We start from the raw sequence: 17,965 nt of genomic DNA on the forward strand, positions 1-17,965 counted from the left end.
TTATTGAACGGAACTCTTGTTATTAACTATAGGGAACTCTTCGTCTCGTCAAAAGGAAGTGGGAACTCTAATCAGAACTCCTGAGTACTATAGTTGGGGTGCTAACTTAACATACCCGTGATCATCGATACGCGTATCTATTGGCAGTTTTGTCATTTTTACCGTTACGTACGTAATACCGCACCCACTCTCCGTATAAGAAAGTCGAATATACGTTTTCATATAATGACGATAAACCAATATTATGTTTTACGTATTGCAGCCATCCTTAAATCTTTGGAGTGAAATCGAACTTTAAAGAGTGAAATTATTCTTTAAAATTGACAATTGAACTATTCTTTTTTGACATTAGCTCAATTATCACTCTTTAGAATTAGATTCTATTCTAAAGATTTTAGAGAGGTGTGATCTTTTCGCCATTATATTGTCGCGATACGTCACTTCTCAATTATAATAGAATTCTAATCATGCGGACGCGTTAATACACAATAAGAGTTACTACACGTGCCATCCGCAACGCCGTCAGTTGGTGTGTGTGTAAGCGAAAAACTATATTCTTCATTATATCCTCGGCGTAGACGTAAGCGTTCACTCGAAAAAGTGATCTTGCAGGTGTAGCAAAAATTATCTAGGTACGAAAAATTAGCTGAAATAAATAAATCTCTGCGACAAGTGTAATACTGGATATGTTTTGCACCCTAATCGTATAGATGACAGAGATAATTTAGATTTGTGCTATAAATTCTATAAATTTAATGATTTCTTTTATTAATCTTTTAATTATTTTCAATCATAAATTCAATACTTCAAAGAAAATACTATTTAGGCGACTAATTGCCTAAATAGTACCTTTTTGCAGCAAGTTATAAAAAGACTTGTAACAAATTAATTTGTTATTAGTGAAAGGTTAAACATGTAACACAATAAGTGTCCGAAGTCTCCAAAGTATCAAGCTATAATTTCCAATGTTGATTTGTATACAACATTGCCAAATGGAAAATACAATAAAAAAATAGATTAAGTAGCATGCATTCTCGGCAACTATCTCTTAGATACTTTTTAACATATTAAAATACTTTCACGACTTTTTTCGACGCAGCTTAATATGTACAATGAGCAGAAAAAAAACATTCGTAAACGTTCGAATCCGAAGACGTTCGTGCAGATCATATCTCGTTGATACGATCCGGTCATTCTTTATTGCCTCAATTATTCGCGTTGGTTCTCCTTTGTTAATGGTAGGCTCAAATAAGACGACTGTTACGCCGCAGTTGAGTACGCGTTGTATCCGCATTATATCGCTAAGTGACGTTCCAACGGTGCGTTACGTGTGAACGGCAACGTAAAAGCTGCTGCCAGATGGAAAACGTACGGTGCGAATCGCGATGTTACGTTGTCGTTAGCCACAGCGTAAAAACTTCACGTCTCGAGACAGAAGATAAAAAAAAATTTAAAAAAATAATACCTCGTCGCAAAAGATATCCATGGAATACGAATTAGTAACGTCTGATTGTGAGACAACTTGGAGAAGAAATACAATACGTCTTCAAGGGAGGTTGTTATAATCGCAGAACGGAAGAATTTAATTAATTGTGATTAGCGTTAAGTGACGTGATCAGCTGAAATCGACTAATCTATCCGGCATCGAAAACGAGCGTGTCATCGTGTTGATTCGTAAGAGCAAGATAACTCGCGTAAACGCGCAAGCAGAAAGAGATTATATGACTGTTTTAATATTCCGTTTCGGGGGTGCGCGGAACTACTTACTATTCCTAGGATGAACATTCTAGGACGCCGCCGTACATCAATAGTTCGATATCTCGTCAGGACGTTAAAAAGACGACGTAAAAGAGGATTCGTACGGGCACGGCTTTTATTCACATCGCGTAATTACCCCCGCGCCTATCAAAAAAAATACCCACTTTGACGATGGTTAATAAAGTCCTCAGGTTTATGTCGCACGCATCTTTCTCTCTCTCTCTCTCTCTCTCTCTCTCAACGCTACATAATGTAACCGGACGTTAGATTTAACACGCAGCTTCCATCTCGACACCGTTTCAGACTACTTATAAGTCGCCACGTCGTCGCCTTTCGCTGTGCATTTAAACATCTTTTCGAAACATTTTTCTTCCTGACGAAAGTCGTCTCCTGCGAGCAATAAACAAAATCTCGCCAGAGAACGCATGAACAAAAAGCTATAGAGACATTGTTAATAATATTTTATTGATAATATATTTTTAAATATTTCGTTAATCCACCTGTTAATACATTGATTTTTGACTTTAGAAAAATTTCAAAAAATATGTATAATCCAAATTATATATCTAAATCTGGGTACTCAGAATTATAATTTCTTTTATAGGCAGTCCTTAACACAACTTATTATTACCTACATTTTTACATCGTATTTTCAAAGATAGTTTCCCCGTTCCGTTTAGCCATACAAACAGTAGTTTTAAACTTACAAAAAAGTGAAAAAATGCATATAGCATTCAGATGATTATAGCTTGGTATCTTTAGATGTCATTTCCTCTCATTCACAAACATTCCCACAAGACTTGTGTCAAGATTTTGGAGAAAAAAATCGCTTATAAAATTAATACTTATTAAACTATTATACTTATTATAAATAACCCTTCCAAATTATCGATAAAAGAATTTTATTGAGGCTATTAATTTTGTTCTATGGAGTTTGCGTGTGTATTTTACGATCAACATCTATAAATAAACTTTTGGTACCCCTATAGATCAAGGCCATTAGAGCTTGTTCCTCTTACATATTCCCATTTTTGCATTTAAAGTAAAAATAAAAATGAGAGGTACAACTTCCAATGTAATAATCTTAATCTTGATAAATGTTATCAAGGTCATGACCCTGAATAACACTGAACAGATTTTAGCCGTCGAATAATAATTCTAATGCCGACGGTATTTAGTAGATGTTTTGTAACTAAAAAAATATGTGTAATAAAAAAGAATTTTATTATCATCTTGAAAAGCTCTCGAAATAAGCTACGAGAATATACAATGAAAAATAAGGAAATTTCTTTTAAAAAATTCAAAATGCCCTTGCCATGACCTTAATGACACCATTCAAGGTTAATCAATAGTACCTTCTTATGTACTCCCTCGAACCATACAACTTTTGTATTCACCATTTTTCTCTATCTCCCTCATCGAGTTATTCGTCTGAGGCGATTAAAATAAAACACCCTGTATACATATACTAATATATTGTATGCGTGTGTGTGTGTGTATTACACACACACACACACATATATATGTATATATAAACATATATATTAATATTATGTAACTCTTTGATTTATTTAACTTACATATTTCACTTTCACTTTTGACCATTTTATTATTTAAGCTTTTTGGTATTTAAAAACTGTCAAGAGAGATTACAACCTTTCTATTAATCTATTTTTCCGATTGTTACACTACTGAAAAGGATTCAAATCCAAGATCGAAACATTTATACGTTTTTACATAATATTGGATAATATTTAAAGAAGTTTAATTATAGATTTGATTTCTTTACGCACACACTAATAAGCAGATGCTTGCACAAACATTTCACTTTATATTGAATATTTTATATTTTACGTTTTATAATTACAAACAAAAATTATATTGCGATATTAAATGACATAGTTGGAAATTTTTCAGGATAATTTTGCAAATTTAAGACATACATTAATCAATTAAGCAGTATCAGTGCTACCATCGAATCGAAAAAAAACAAATAGTAACTGTTGTCGAAAAAAATGACAAAAGCTTTCAGGCATTGAAATAATAAGCAGAAGTATAACACTTTTTATTAACTTTTCAGGCCATTGAAGTAAAAAAAAAATAACATTTACTTTCTTCCCCTGATCTTATTTTTGGATAACTTAATGTCGTAATTATCGTCTACAGATAGCAAAAATATAAAAACATATTTAACAAATAATAAAAAATAAATAAAATTTTTAAAGATACAACAAAAAACGTGTTCTTTAAACGTGCAAAAAAACATTTATTCGAAAGTCATATCGCGTTTTAGTTTCACATCTGAAATTTTGAAAACAATAACTTAATATTAAATTAGTATCCAGTTAGCAAGAATAAGCGAGTAGCAATTATTATCAGATGAGACAATAAAAATATAAATAGAACACGCTTATGTATTATAAATCTCATATCGATTCAAGAAAAAAGGTAATTATAGTGACCTATTTTGGATAATAGTGGATTTTGATAATAACTTGTCAAAGAAAGTTGACAAAATGTCTTAAATGATGGCAGTGCTGCAGAGTAGGTACGCAACGTCTGGAAGTCTCGATAACTCTCAAAAAATATTTCGCGCTATGATTAATATTACTGTAGACGTTTGCGATCAAAATGACCGACCGAGTCGTATCTGTCGGATATTTAAGTAAACGATTCGCGCCATCATATTGGTTGGTACATCTGCGAAAACATGCGGGTGCCACGTTGTTATGCAGCCGGTTTGTACGCGACTGTCGCGGAACACAATGGCTGTGCATTCTTTTCCGTCCCGGCTTCATGGTTTACATTGCGTAACATAAACTAATCTATGAGAGCTGTAATGCGATCGAGTATCGTCGTCGCTAAACTTCAATTATTACGAAGCTCGTCGTTTGGTTCGTCGCACGCAAACGCGATTCATCAATCAAAATCATCTATACGAAATGCGAAGATGATTATATGTGAAACATTCATAATTTTATAAAATTACTGTAATAATAAAAATTTTTCGTAATAAATTCTTTGCAATGTTGTTTTAAGATGTTTATTAGCATTATTATTCAAAGTTGACAACTAATTCAATTGATACTACTATTCTAGCTTCAGTCTAAGATTGTGTGTTTTAAAGTCGACAACCAAAATCGGGGTGTAGTTTATAAAACGGAAAAAAATATTTAAAAAGAATTTTCATAAAAATATTCTTAAGCACCAAGATCCATTTTAACTGAATAAAGACTCCTTCCTCTTATTTGTGTTATTCACTTATCGATCCATATTTTCACTTTTTTTATCATTGATTATAAAATTTTCTCTCTTTTATAAAATTACACTCCTATAAAAACACCAAAAATTCTGCAAAAAAAGTTTTTTATTTAGAGTTCGAAATATTTAGGATTAGAAATAGCGATTATAGGATTAGAGATGGAGAATTAGAGGAGACAGGATACTTTCGTTCTCGCAAGCGGACTTTCGTTCGGGACTCATATTTGAATTTGCAAAAATTCAATCATCCTTGTAATTACCTTCATCGCGCAACCAGTTTCAAAGGTACAAGAGAAAGAGTATCGCAAAATATGCGCGCGTCGTAAATACTTGGGAGAGATGGCCTACGATGTACGGAGAGCAAAGAAGAAAGGTGCAGTGACCTCCAAGTGCTGCAGCTCGTGCTCGAATGATGGCTTACCAACTGGTACCGTCGGCCAAGGCCATTAATACCAATGTCTTTTACGCGACAGAGGCGGCAACGCGTAAAGGAGAAAGAGGAAGAATCGAAAGGATCGCACACGTGTCTTTAGTTTTAGGTATCTTGTCGACGGGAATTGTCGGAATTTGTAATTAATTCACGCGATTCGAACGGCAAATTCTAATGGAAATCTACGAAGAGCTCGAGTCGCACGCGAAGTGCCCGAACGTAAAACGAACGCAAGACGGATTTATACATACAAGATAAACCGATAACTATTTTTTTATTATTATATTCTATTAAAAAATATACTAAATATACATTCTACTAAAAAATATACGTATTAGAATATTTTCAGAAAAATAAAATTTTTATTTGAAATTTTATTTTGTTATAAAATTAGTAATCTGGTTAAGAGATGACGACGTGCTCGTTAATAATAATATACTTGTCAACCTCAACCAGATATTCGCATATATATCGTTAACGAATTTATATAGGTATAACGAACGTATCATATTGAACTTTCGTAGAACGAATGTTGAGTTCGCAATGCTGATCCTTTTTTTGTAACGTATCATCGGAAATAAAAAATGTGCAATAATTAAAAGTAAACAAAATGCAAAAACAAACAGTAGTAGAACAGACTATCTCGTTGTCGAGTATATGAACGTTAGAACGAGAAAAAAGAAGAGATATTGTTAGGATCGGTTAACCAAGGCTATGTCACGGTTGATGCAACGAGTACTTTTATCGGCAAACGTAAGCAAATCGCTGAGCTCTTCCTCGCAATCGTAAGAAGTAAAAATGCGCACCAAACACGGTCATGCGGCAAGTCGCAGCGGCAGTGCGCAAAGGAAAGCGCGGCGTGCCGAAAGGGACAGTCAAAAAAATCAGAGATATATGACTTTTACGACGCGACGAAGAAAAATTCTACAGTGTGTATCTGTTACGAAAAGCAACAGCATCAAAGCAGCCACGCGATTCGTTAACACGCGTTAAGATCGATGCTAAATATAAGCGAATCACGAATTGTGGCACTTAGCAGCAGTGAAATGCAGCGCTAAATGAAATAGCTGTCGTCGTAGCTAAACGCCGCGCCAGCAATGTATAGATATGAACTATAATCTCGGAGTTTAACTTACTCTTTATCTTCTTCTCTTTTTTAAAATTAAAAAAAGATTAAGTTGAACTGAAATTAAAGTTAATCTACGTTGGTAGAAACAGCCGGTATTAAAAGCACAGGTAATTGTTCCTTTTTTAAGAGTCATTTTCTAGATATGAACATATTTTTCGAAACACGTTGAAAACTTGTCTAAAAATCACGACGCAATCAATGTACATGGAGTGATCATTTGTATTTGAGCGGGAGTCGAGTTTTCGCAGGAGGTACGACGAACGCGCGGCGGTCCGCTCGACGGCATGATTTCTTTGGCCAATCTATTGCCCGTCTCGCTCCTTTCTCGACTAACGGTGTGCGTGTCTTGTAACCGTAAAGCCGCAATCATACGACGGGTTGCCGATTGTGGTTTCCGAGTAACGATCCTATTTTAGCCAATTTAATTGCAACTAGTCCGCATTAGCTGCCCTGTGATTGGTTAAAATTGTTAATCGGCAACCGTAACCGGGGCGACCTGCAGTGTGATGACGGCTTAAGGTCTACAGCGCAGACCATCTCTATTTATCTCAGCGCAACGGCGGGAGATAGCGATGTTGCCGTCGTTACCAGTGCCCGGCGCCTCCGCGCGCCGAACGTACGCTCTCGGAAATAGCCCGAGTCGAGCCGAGCCATGCCGAGACGGCTGCGTGACAACGTCGCACGCGCAGAACGCCTCTGGTTAGACTTTCCTCTCTCGCTCTTTCTTTCTTTCTTTCTCTCTTTTCTCACGCTGCGCGTTCTCTTCTCTTGAGAGAGTTCCTCGAGAGCTCGAGGCCTCACGCACGGCGCATGTTAAGGTGTTAGTAGGTGTCATTACTTACGATTAACAGACGAGCGAAAAGAAATGACCAGACTAACTCCTCCGTACAGGAGAAGACGCGCTATGAAGCATATGAAGCCAAAGAAGGATAAGATGTTAGGTAACGAGGAACGCTCCAAAGTATCGAACAAAATGAAGGCCTGCTCTGAAGAAGCAGGTTTATCTTTATTAGGAAATAAAATTCGATATCATTAAGAAAGACTATACTAATTGTAAGAAAAACCTAAATTGCCTAACGCATTCTTGACCGGTCAAATTATTATAAAACGTTTAGGTGTTTCGCGAATGCGCATTCCTCCTCGCAGAGAACGCGTGCATCTGTTTGAAATAATTCAAAGAAGAAGAAATATCTCGTCCACACACACACACACACACACACACACACACACACACACACACACACACACACACACACAAACAAGCGACTCCTCGCCGTAATCTCCGCGGGAGATGGCTCATCGGCGCCGTCCACTTGAAACCAACGAATCGCGACGAAGGTGGACGGACGGGGCTATATTTTTTCCGCAGGAAGGGTAGGAATCCCCGTGCGAGGGCAAGTGCATCGCTAATTTCGGCACGGAGCGCGTGCGTGGGACAGACGAGGAGTACAGCTAGCCGACCGACCGACTCAGACTCCACTCCGTCCCTTTCTTCTTTTCCTGCCATTCCGTCTCCCTCGTTCTCCTCCCTAGCTACGCGCACATGTGTGCAGGACATGAGGTCGCTTTCCTCGCTGTTCGGCGTGATCCCCTCCCCCGCGATGGCATCGGGGGATGCGACGTTGCCACTACTGCCTGTATGTCGCTCGGGCGGTGATGCCATGCCGGCGCCGCCGCCGCGCCGGTATGCGTGTGGTGGGACTGGTGAGGCGCGGCGTTGCCATATCGACCGTGCCCTCGTCACCGGAGAACGACGAGCGGACGACGCGACGAGCGGACAACGAACGAATAAACGAACGGACGGGCAAATGAATGAACAAACATTTCTCTCTATTTTTTTTCCTCCACTGCTATTTTCATAGCGTATCATTCTTTCTTTCTAGAGCAATATCTTGTATTTTTCCTCCTTCTCCGTCTCTTGCTCTTTTCTTCTCTCTTTCTCTATACTGCAAAGACTTGCTCCATCTCTTCGTCATCGCGAAATAGTGCACGCAAGGCGCCAGGCGGAGAGGCACCTGTGACTGACTCAGCATTAACGATTTCGATTCGTACGCAACGTGTGCGTCGATCAGACCAGACTACGGAATCGATATAACGCACGCCTGACAGCAGTAGTGGAGACAGTGAGGTGCGCCTCGAGCCTCGGCCACCACTAGCCGGTCTCGCCCTTGAGAAGGCTGGACCGATTGAGAGGGAGCAAGCGTCGTACGCTTTCTCTCAGTTCTCATCCGCGTTCTCGCTCGCTCGCGCGATGTGCACGTTTCTTCCTTCCTGCCTGCGCAAGAACTTTCAAGCTCGTTCGGATCACCGTCGGAACCGGTACGACCGTAGCCGATACACTTAACTCCGTGGCGATAATCACACCGACGGATAACGATAATGAGGCTGAACATGGACGAGAGGAAAGGAGAAGCGGAGCGGGACGACAACCGCGTGAGCACGCGGCCAGCTTTAAACCCTAAACTCGCCGAGATGCGTTTTCGTTTTCACACTGTACCTAATAGCAATTTTCAGACCCTGAAATTTTTGCAAATCGTACAGATTGAGATTCGCATGACAATCTCTCACTCATAGAATTCATTGTAGAATTCATGCTTGAATAGGATACAAAATTTCGCACTGAAAGAATCGAGAGGATGTTTGATTACTGCAGACTCTTTTCCTTCAAGAGAACGAGATTGATTCGTTCGCGCAGCGACAACACTGCACTTCCTCGCTCGCCTCCATTTCCGTTCATACCGAATTCTAGGAGAATGTAATTACGATACGAGTCAAAGTGTGAGAAGGAGAGACGACGCTTTTGCAATGTCGACGCGTCGCGGCATTGCATCGGTTCGCGAGAAGAGACGGTTGCTCAAACACTCGGGATTAGAATGCATCCGTTCCGCGGGAGGATAAAACGAATTTTATGATGGTGAGCAAGTCCGATAGCTTTTAACACGTCTCGCGCGAGAGATCGGTATATTTTCAGGTATTTCGGATGTTTCAGAAATTTCAGATCATATTTTGTAACACGTAACGCTAAGAAACAAATTTGAAAACTTCTGATAATATCATTTATGTAAGATACTTCTGCTAACTGGTACTCATTGCGACGCCGTGCATTTGGCAATCGCTGCATTGTTCAGATAAAAAAATAGCTGCCAAGTGTTTCTGGATAAAATCATCTTATATCATATCGCTCATAATTATTCGAACAACACATATTTCACATTTTACTCCGATTTTAGAAGATAATAGTAAATGTTAACTGTACCATACTATTGTTAATACAGATAATATTTTATTAAAATTGACGCTGCTTATATTGTTGTATATTATTATATAGTTGTAATTGTGCAGCGTTTGAAATTCTAAATTTAAATGATTGAAATAACATTGATTCAACTATCTCTCCAATTACCCTTTATAAAAATGATTCGTAACATAATAGGAAATACCTAATATAATTCAAGAATAATTAAAGATAGTGCTGTGAACATTGTTTCAATAATTTAAATAAAGAATACTTATAATTACAACCAATATACAACATAAATAGCATCAATTCTAATAAAATACATTACATCTGTGTAATAACAATAGTATGGGATACTTAGCTTTTAAAATTAAAAACAATTATGAGCAGTAATATTTTATAATATATGTATCAGCAGTAGTATTTATTATATATTATATATCCCCTTGATTCTTCGTGCGTTAATGACGTTAAAATTCCGCGTGCGTCCGTAATCGTCAGTCAGAAAAAGACAGAATTTATTCCGTCAGACGCGCGAACATAAGGCAATGTTTTCCGTAATCTTGCCTTAATAACACGTTCGATTATCGATATAATCCAATCTATCGTATATATTTCGAAGACCTTACGTAACGCAAAAGCGAATTATTCATATAATAATGGCTCTTTGTGAAATGACGAGGCGGATGGTAATACGATTACGCGGATTTGCTTCCTTGCTTCACTAGTGAGAAACAAGAGAACTGAGATAAAACGCTTACGATCGGCGATAAGTGTGACAAACGCACGCGCATTTCGCACGTACGAGAGAATGGAATTGCCCGAGGAAACAACGTAGATGTGCGTACGTACATCACATGCGTGTTCAATGGCGATATATCGGTTAGTCAAATACGCTCGATGGGCGAAGCTGCGAACCGCCAAGAGTAAGATAGTTCCGACAGATAAAAGTCCGTTTTCCTTCTATGCGAACTTTCAAACGATACCATCTGGCTTAACGTGCTTCGACCACACCGCACCGACCGCAATTTCTAATAACATCAAGGTTACTCTTCCTGTGAAGAAAGAGGTATTTATGCAAGAGAGGACGCCCGAACTTTAATACAGAGCGAAAAAGTAACTTCTACAACGTACAGCTTTCGTAAACGCAACACGTACTCCCTATACAATTTCTCGTAGAAATGACAAAGTTAGCTGCGCTGATGTCGATTAACTCCCGTTTAAAGAACTAAAAAATGTATTTAATAATTCATATATCTGATGCTCCTCTCCCTCTCTCTCTCTCTCTCTCTCTCTATTTATTTATGTTATTCACATAAGGTTTAGTTAACTTTATTATTGTTGATTAGCTATGCTTCTTCCTAAACGTCGTATAGTTAAAAATTTTCGAAATTAATATATTTGCCACAGGATTTCTAAAAATTATGGAAAAATATAAACTTCGTATAAACCAAGTCCTCTTCTTGGCTATTTTTGTAAAGCTGAAGTGTAAATAAATACTACTATAAACTTCGTATAATAAGATTGATATTCATATCATAGAGCTATCATATCATAGAGCTATTTATATTTAAGACCGTGTCTTAATTGTATGATACGTCTTAAAATATTATAAGACGCAATCACAAAGCCGTATGACTATTTTCAGACATTATTTAAAATTGAAAATAAGAACCAACTATGAATACTAGCTTAAAAACTGTATGTGTTACTTTCAAATCAACATGTCTATACATTTCATTTCATAGAATATTAAAAAAGATGAAACTCTTTTGCAAGGCAATACTATATAAAGTCACTACCGTTATAAGAAAAAGATCATTTTCATCGAAGAGGTCGCCGTTTAATTAATTCGGTCATGAAGAACCGTCAGGCGCAGCTGACTCCAAGAAGAGGTTTCTCAACGCGAAAAAATCATCCGGCCATTTTTATACTAATTCTTCGTCGCCTTATACCGCCATCGTCTGTAAAACACTAATTACAGCTCAACGCGGTCGCTTCCGCCGGTGAGGCAGTCAGCGTAGACAAAAGCAGCTTTAGAGAATCCGCAAAGCTCTCTCTCTTTCTCTCTCTCTCACATGCGCGCGCGCGCACGAGCTTACTGAACTTTTCGCAAAGTACGGTGCTTCTGCGGAAGACGGCCGACCGAATCAGCGTAGATGTTGTCGTGCGAGTCGAATCGTCGCCGAGCACGTCGCGGACAATAGTTTCGCCAGTAACGCAATACACCGCTCCCGATGCTCCGAGCATAAGACCGAAGCCCATGTACAAAGGGAAGAACTTTCGTCGTCGATGATACGCCCTTGCAACTGTACGAGCGCGAAGACGTCTTGTCGACAATTGTTAACTGATTGCTAAAGAGAATCAATCTAATTATTATCATCGTTTTCGTTTTCAATTAGGCGTACCAAAAATTTGGGTTTCGACCGATCACCAATTACAGCAAGCTAAGGTAAATGTCTCGATAACTAAACTAACGAAAAGATATAAATTTTATATTATTATTGATTAATAATTAGTAGCATCGTCAAACGAATTAGGACACGAAACTTCATTTTGTCAGTAAATCGAAAAATGTTAACATATAAATTTAAAAAAAGAACATTTTATTGATAATATGTTTACACTATGCCGATTGCATCATAGATATCTAGATTACTGATGTTCTTTCCTCTATAATAATATTCTTGTTATGCCTCTGCATGTTGCCATGCTTGCAGTAAGTTTCCGCACGTGTCGCATTATTTAACCATAAGAGCCAAAATGAGTCAGAATACTTGTTATCTTTGTCTTATCTATAAGTATATATTAAAACGTGCATGCGTGGGAACTTACAGTTAAAATGGCGATTTGTTGACAAATTTTTTCGCGTATTGACAATCTAGATATCTATGGGTTGTATTAAATTTTTTTAGCATCATCTACCGTCCTCTGATTGGTTTATGACATCTTAAGACTATACTTAAGACGATCTTAAATAGAAAAACAGACTACACCAAAATTTTGATAACCAATTTTGAGATGCCAACTTCAAAGAAGTGACTGTACTGGCTTATGTATTACTTAAGGCGTGTCCGAATTCCTATTCGGGTGTTTTCCGGGTGTCATGTAAGCCTTGGTTAACATTCGGTAAATAATAAAGATAGAGTGATACCTAAGTGGCGCTCGGATGGGAATTTGAACGTAGCCTAAGATGGTAACAAGATGAGAAAATATGACTGTCCTTACGACAATTGAAATGAATAACTTTTTCGTAATGATATTTACAATAAACTTATATTTTTATAATTTAGTTTGATACAAAATATTTAATTTCTTTTTAGTTTGCCTTTTTTTTTATTGTTATTAACAAATATTATACAACTAAAAAAATGTTCCATCGATAAACGGAGGTATCCTCTTAATATTCCATCTAAGCAAAAAATTTTATATAAGGCATACGTCTATATCTCTAAGGCCCGATTGCATCGACGTGATTTCGATTTTAAGCGAGTAAAACTTAAACTGTCTCCGTCTCTATCTCTCTTTCGACTTTAATAGGAGATAAATAGAGTTTTAAGTCTTGCTTAAAATCAAGTAATGTTAGTACAACCGGGTCTAAAACATATTTATATTTATAAAAAAAGTGAACGCATGAGCTACGGTTAAGAGTGAATTCCTCTATAGAAAATTCCTATCGCAATTTGAATAGCCGTTTGAAATAAGACGATATGTAAAAAAGTAAGTACGCAGCCTTGCCACGAGATGGACACGCTCCTCGTAAGAAAAAACATTCAAGAGTTCTATAAGAAGACGTATGCAAATTAAGTTGGAGAGATTCTAAAGTTATTTTGAATTATAATTTCTAGGCTTTTTTAAAAAATCTGTTTTTGCTCATTTTTGAATATGTGATAATTAATAATGTTTTAACGAGAAAAATAAATTAATCTTAATTATGTATAATTAAGAATAAAAAAAATTTTACCGAGATAACGTATATGTCATTAAAAGATAGATTCTTCCAAATAGAAAATTTTTTGTAAGAAAATTGCAATTTTAAATCTTAACTTATCTTATATATTATAGTTATACCAAGTTATATACGATATTCCTCTACCTTTTAGAATATCTTTTTAAAGCCGCATATCTGTGAAAAATTCTTTAACATTAAGAATGTACCGCAAAAGGACAGCATAATTGTTTGTGTAATCATTAAAAATATATTATTGATTTTTTCAATCATTCGGCACATATATATGTATTCTCTAAATCTCTTAGAATGAAATCTCACTCTAAAAACTGAAAATCACTTTTTCAAGAACAAAAATATTCTCACTTTTTTAAAAGACTGTTGGCTCAATTTTCACTCTGTATTCATATATGGTTCCTTTTTACTCGATTTATCTTTACTATAATCAGAAAATATCGCATAAACATTCCGAGGATCACTTCACGAATTTTTGTTAAACTTCGTTACTTTATTTGACTTACAGCAGCTTTATATTTTCACACGTTCAAAAATCGCGTTTGAAATTGGAACAAGCGTCACTTCGCAAGAATTTCTGAATTTCGCGGGGCCTCTTATCCATTACGAAAATCTAAAGACAGACGTGATATATATATATATATATATGTATAGAGACTGATAGCTGCTGCGATGCGCCAGAAACTATTCGCGCAAACGAGGTACTCTGACAGCAGCCGGACTAGTCTGTACATCATATAGTTCAGCGATGAGCTTCGATCACACTTGTTGAGGAGTAGCCTTCGTACCACCTCCAACTACCATTTCCTCCTCCTGCTGCTTCTCTATCTCCCATTCTCTTTCTCTGCTTTTCCTGTCCTCCCTTTTCCTTTTCCTTTTCCTTTGCGCTTCTTCTCCCTCTTTCTTTTTGCCATTGCCTCACGATGTATCTCGCTTCTACAGTATGGTACCTCCATGAACGACCTTGACCTCACGTCGCATCCACGTAGTCCTAATGTTTTCGTCTAGACGTCTGATCGACGTGGATGGTTTGCACGATGACTCAAACCGATAGTTTCGAATATACATATATGTGTAATTGATACATAATCTGTATAAAATCAATAATACTACTAATTTTTTTTTTTAATTTTTAACCTTGATATTTCCATATTAGAATATTCATCTATTCCAAATAATGCATTGCGCCAAAAGGTGAAGAGAGTAGAACATATAAAAAAAAGGTACAAGCGTATGAAATCTCGATGAACATACTTCGGACTGACAATACATTCGCGGCGTGAAAGACGTTTCGGAACGGAAGACAAACACGGTTTAAATAGCGAGAAGCCAATCTGGAGTAAATTCGAATTCGAAGGCTTATTACTTAAATCTTTGTGATATTATGTGAAAGCGATGCGCCGCTTTGGAGAGATCGTAAGTCTGTTTTTTTTTCTTTTTTCCAGCTAAACTTCTTGCACCATTCATCTTTTCTCCTTTTCCTTCCACATTGGAAAGACTACTTGTTCGGCCGAGAACAATAGCAAGCACATAAGCTGCATATAAATACTGATCCGACGCTCGTCGACGGCAGAAACGTGAATGTGATAACCATTAGCACTGACGCGTGGTCACCTCGCGCCGCGTAGTTTCACCAAATGCGCAGAACCTTCATCGTTACGAAAGTCAGTCCGCGATAATCAATTGGTCGTAAACATCGCAGCGAAATCACGCTGAGCCGCAGCCACGAAGAGCGTGCAGCATATCGAACTCTCTCGTTCGCTACGGCCATGCTCGTAAAGAAAGGAATACGACAATAGCGTGTTGACAGCACGACGTGTCGCCCGGAAAATTAATGCGACGGAGAACGCAGCCACGAAACCAGCCGTCATGCAAGCAAGTTACAATCCGCGTTATCGAGGTGAAATATCCGCGAAATCGAATCGGTATCACAATCTGTCACTTCTCAATGACGGCACATTACGCTTTCCTTTCTTTTCCTTCTTCTTCTCCCCGCGTTCGAGATAAATTGGGATATAACCCAATTGAATGTCGGAGGAAAAAATGTAAAATGCACCTGCGCACTTTTCCTTCCAACGTAATAAAACAGAAAAAACGGTCCAATACCAAATTTGAAAAATCAATATGGCTGCATTCAGCAAAATGCAGCCATGCAACTGTTTTAACCGAGATGGAACACAATCATAATGGCTGCGTGCAGCGGAAAAAGCAGCTTTGCAACTATTGTAACATTTCTTTAATATGATTGATTTATATTATTACATGTTCGAATGCAGTGAGAGGAACTGAAGAGAGATACAATCTCATCATTAAAGAATTTTACAATAGTTGCAAAAGCTTCTTTATCTGCTAAACGCAACCAATAAGGGCAAATATTTACGATTCTTAAAACATATCTTCCATATATTAGATATTTTCTTGGAACGAAAGCTAATGCTAATGTCCGACTTTCGTTCCGTAACCACATTTCATAATCTTTCCTTTTCTCTTTTTTCTTCATTTGCTTCGACAGAGAACTGCATCGGTTATTGCCATCGGTACTCCAAGAAGCGATTTATTGCGTTTAAACGCACGATAGGTGAAAGCGTTTTAATTCCGCGCTCCGTAACGCGAGGACGTGCGATTATCACCGTAGGAATTAAAGTCACTACGTATACAGAGCACTACTCACGCGGAATCCGGGTCATGTCCGCGTCGCGTCGCGTCGTGCCCGCGCTATCTTATGCTCGCCCCGATGCCAAATTCTCATAAGTTATAGTTAGTCGTACTAATAATGGTACATCTATCGCCGAGTGCGCGAGATGAGAGGAGATCGGCATTTCGGAAAATTGCGTACACTCGCAACACACTTGCGTAACACCGTAAAAATACTCGTTGCACTCTCGATCGCTTAAAGATCGAGATTTAATTGAGGACGATTCGTGAACGCGAGTGGATTTGTTGACGGATTTTATTATACAAAGATTGCGAATAAAGATTTTTAATTTTTTTTTTCAAAGAAAAACTAATTGATGGCCTATTAATGTAGATTAATTTTCATCTTGGTTTAATTTACTTCTTATCTTCTTCTATTATAAAAATTATGAAAAGAGATAACGCGCAAGTTACACTCTGTAAAGATATGTAAAATTACATAAAAATATGTAGTAAAAATTTTACAATCTGTAATAAAAATATCTAAAATTGTGCGTTTTTATACAAACATTAGTATTATCTTTATATTAAGCTACAAATTACTAGTATTTTTAAATTAAATATATAAATAAAGGACTCTTAGTATTCAAAAAATATAATAAATAGGTAAAAAGCTATTTAAGAGTCTAACATCTAAAATTAAAAATTATATCGAAACAAATATATTAACATAACTATATAAAAAAATTAACATAAAAATTAAACATTAACAAAATATGTAATGCGTTGAATAACAACAATCATATTAAAATAGTAAAATGCGTTTCTAGTATTTTTGTTTTCATATAAATGTAACAAATTTTTGTAATATAAAATAAACTTGGAAAGAAAAAGGGCACTAGAAGTCAAGCGCAGACAACTTTACGCAAACGCTGATATATATCAAACAAAACTTATTTATTAGAATAATTGTGCTAATTGTCTGTGCTTGACTCCTAGTGCCCTTTTCTTTCCAAGTTTATTTTTGAATTGTATAGGAGTTTTTGTTATCTCTCTCTTCTCTCTAAGAATTATTATATGTTTTCGTAATATATGTATATATTGTATACATATACATATATCATATACATATATAATACATTATATATGTAGATATATACTGATATATGTACTACTTCCTTATTTCTTAGAGCAAAATCTCACTCTATTAAAAGAGTTAAAATACTGTCACTTTTGTAAAAAATAAAAACTTTGCACTCTTATACATAAGAGTTGCAGATTTTCACTCTTTTTTGGAATGAGATTCATTCCAAAGGAAAGACTTTTACTCCTTTTTTGGAGTAAATTTCATCCACTCTCCCTTAAAAGAGTAAAAAATCTGCCACTCTTGTTCAAGAGTGCAAATTTTTCACTCTTCTTTAATAGTGGCAATATTGTAATAACAACTCTTTAAAGTAAGATTTCACTCCAAGAAACTTAAAGAATAGATTTTATTTTAATTAATGCACTAAAATATTTCGAAAATGTTGAAAAGTTTCAGATGAAAGTGGT

The 17,965-nt window shown here is 36.7% G+C and overlaps 1 protein-coding gene and 1 pseudogene across 1 annotated transcript in view; both read right to left on the bottom strand.

The window, feature by feature from the left end:
- Bap170 (Brahma associated protein 170kD) overlaps positions 1 to 8,241 on the bottom strand; it is a 50,987-nt gene extending 42,746 nt beyond the window's left edge. Inside the window, exon 1 of the mRNA XM_018539968.1 lies at positions 8,044 to 8,241. Coding sequence (XP_018395470.1) covers positions 8,044 to 8,241 — 198 coding nt within the window. The remainder of the gene's footprint in view (positions 1 to 8,043) is intronic.
- Positions 8,242 to 14,151: 5,910 nt separating this feature from the next.
- Positions 14,152 to 17,965, bottom strand: part of LOC108774087 (uncharacterized) — a 5,900-nt pseudogene continuing 2,086 nt past the window's right edge.

The sequence above is a fragment of the Cyphomyrmex costatus genome, unplaced genomic scaffold, assembly GCF_001594065.2.
Source record: "Cyphomyrmex costatus isolate MS0001 unplaced genomic scaffold, Ccosl1.0 scaffold23, whole genome shotgun sequence".
NCBI lineage: Eukaryota > Metazoa > Arthropoda > Insecta > Hymenoptera > Formicidae > Cyphomyrmex > Cyphomyrmex costatus.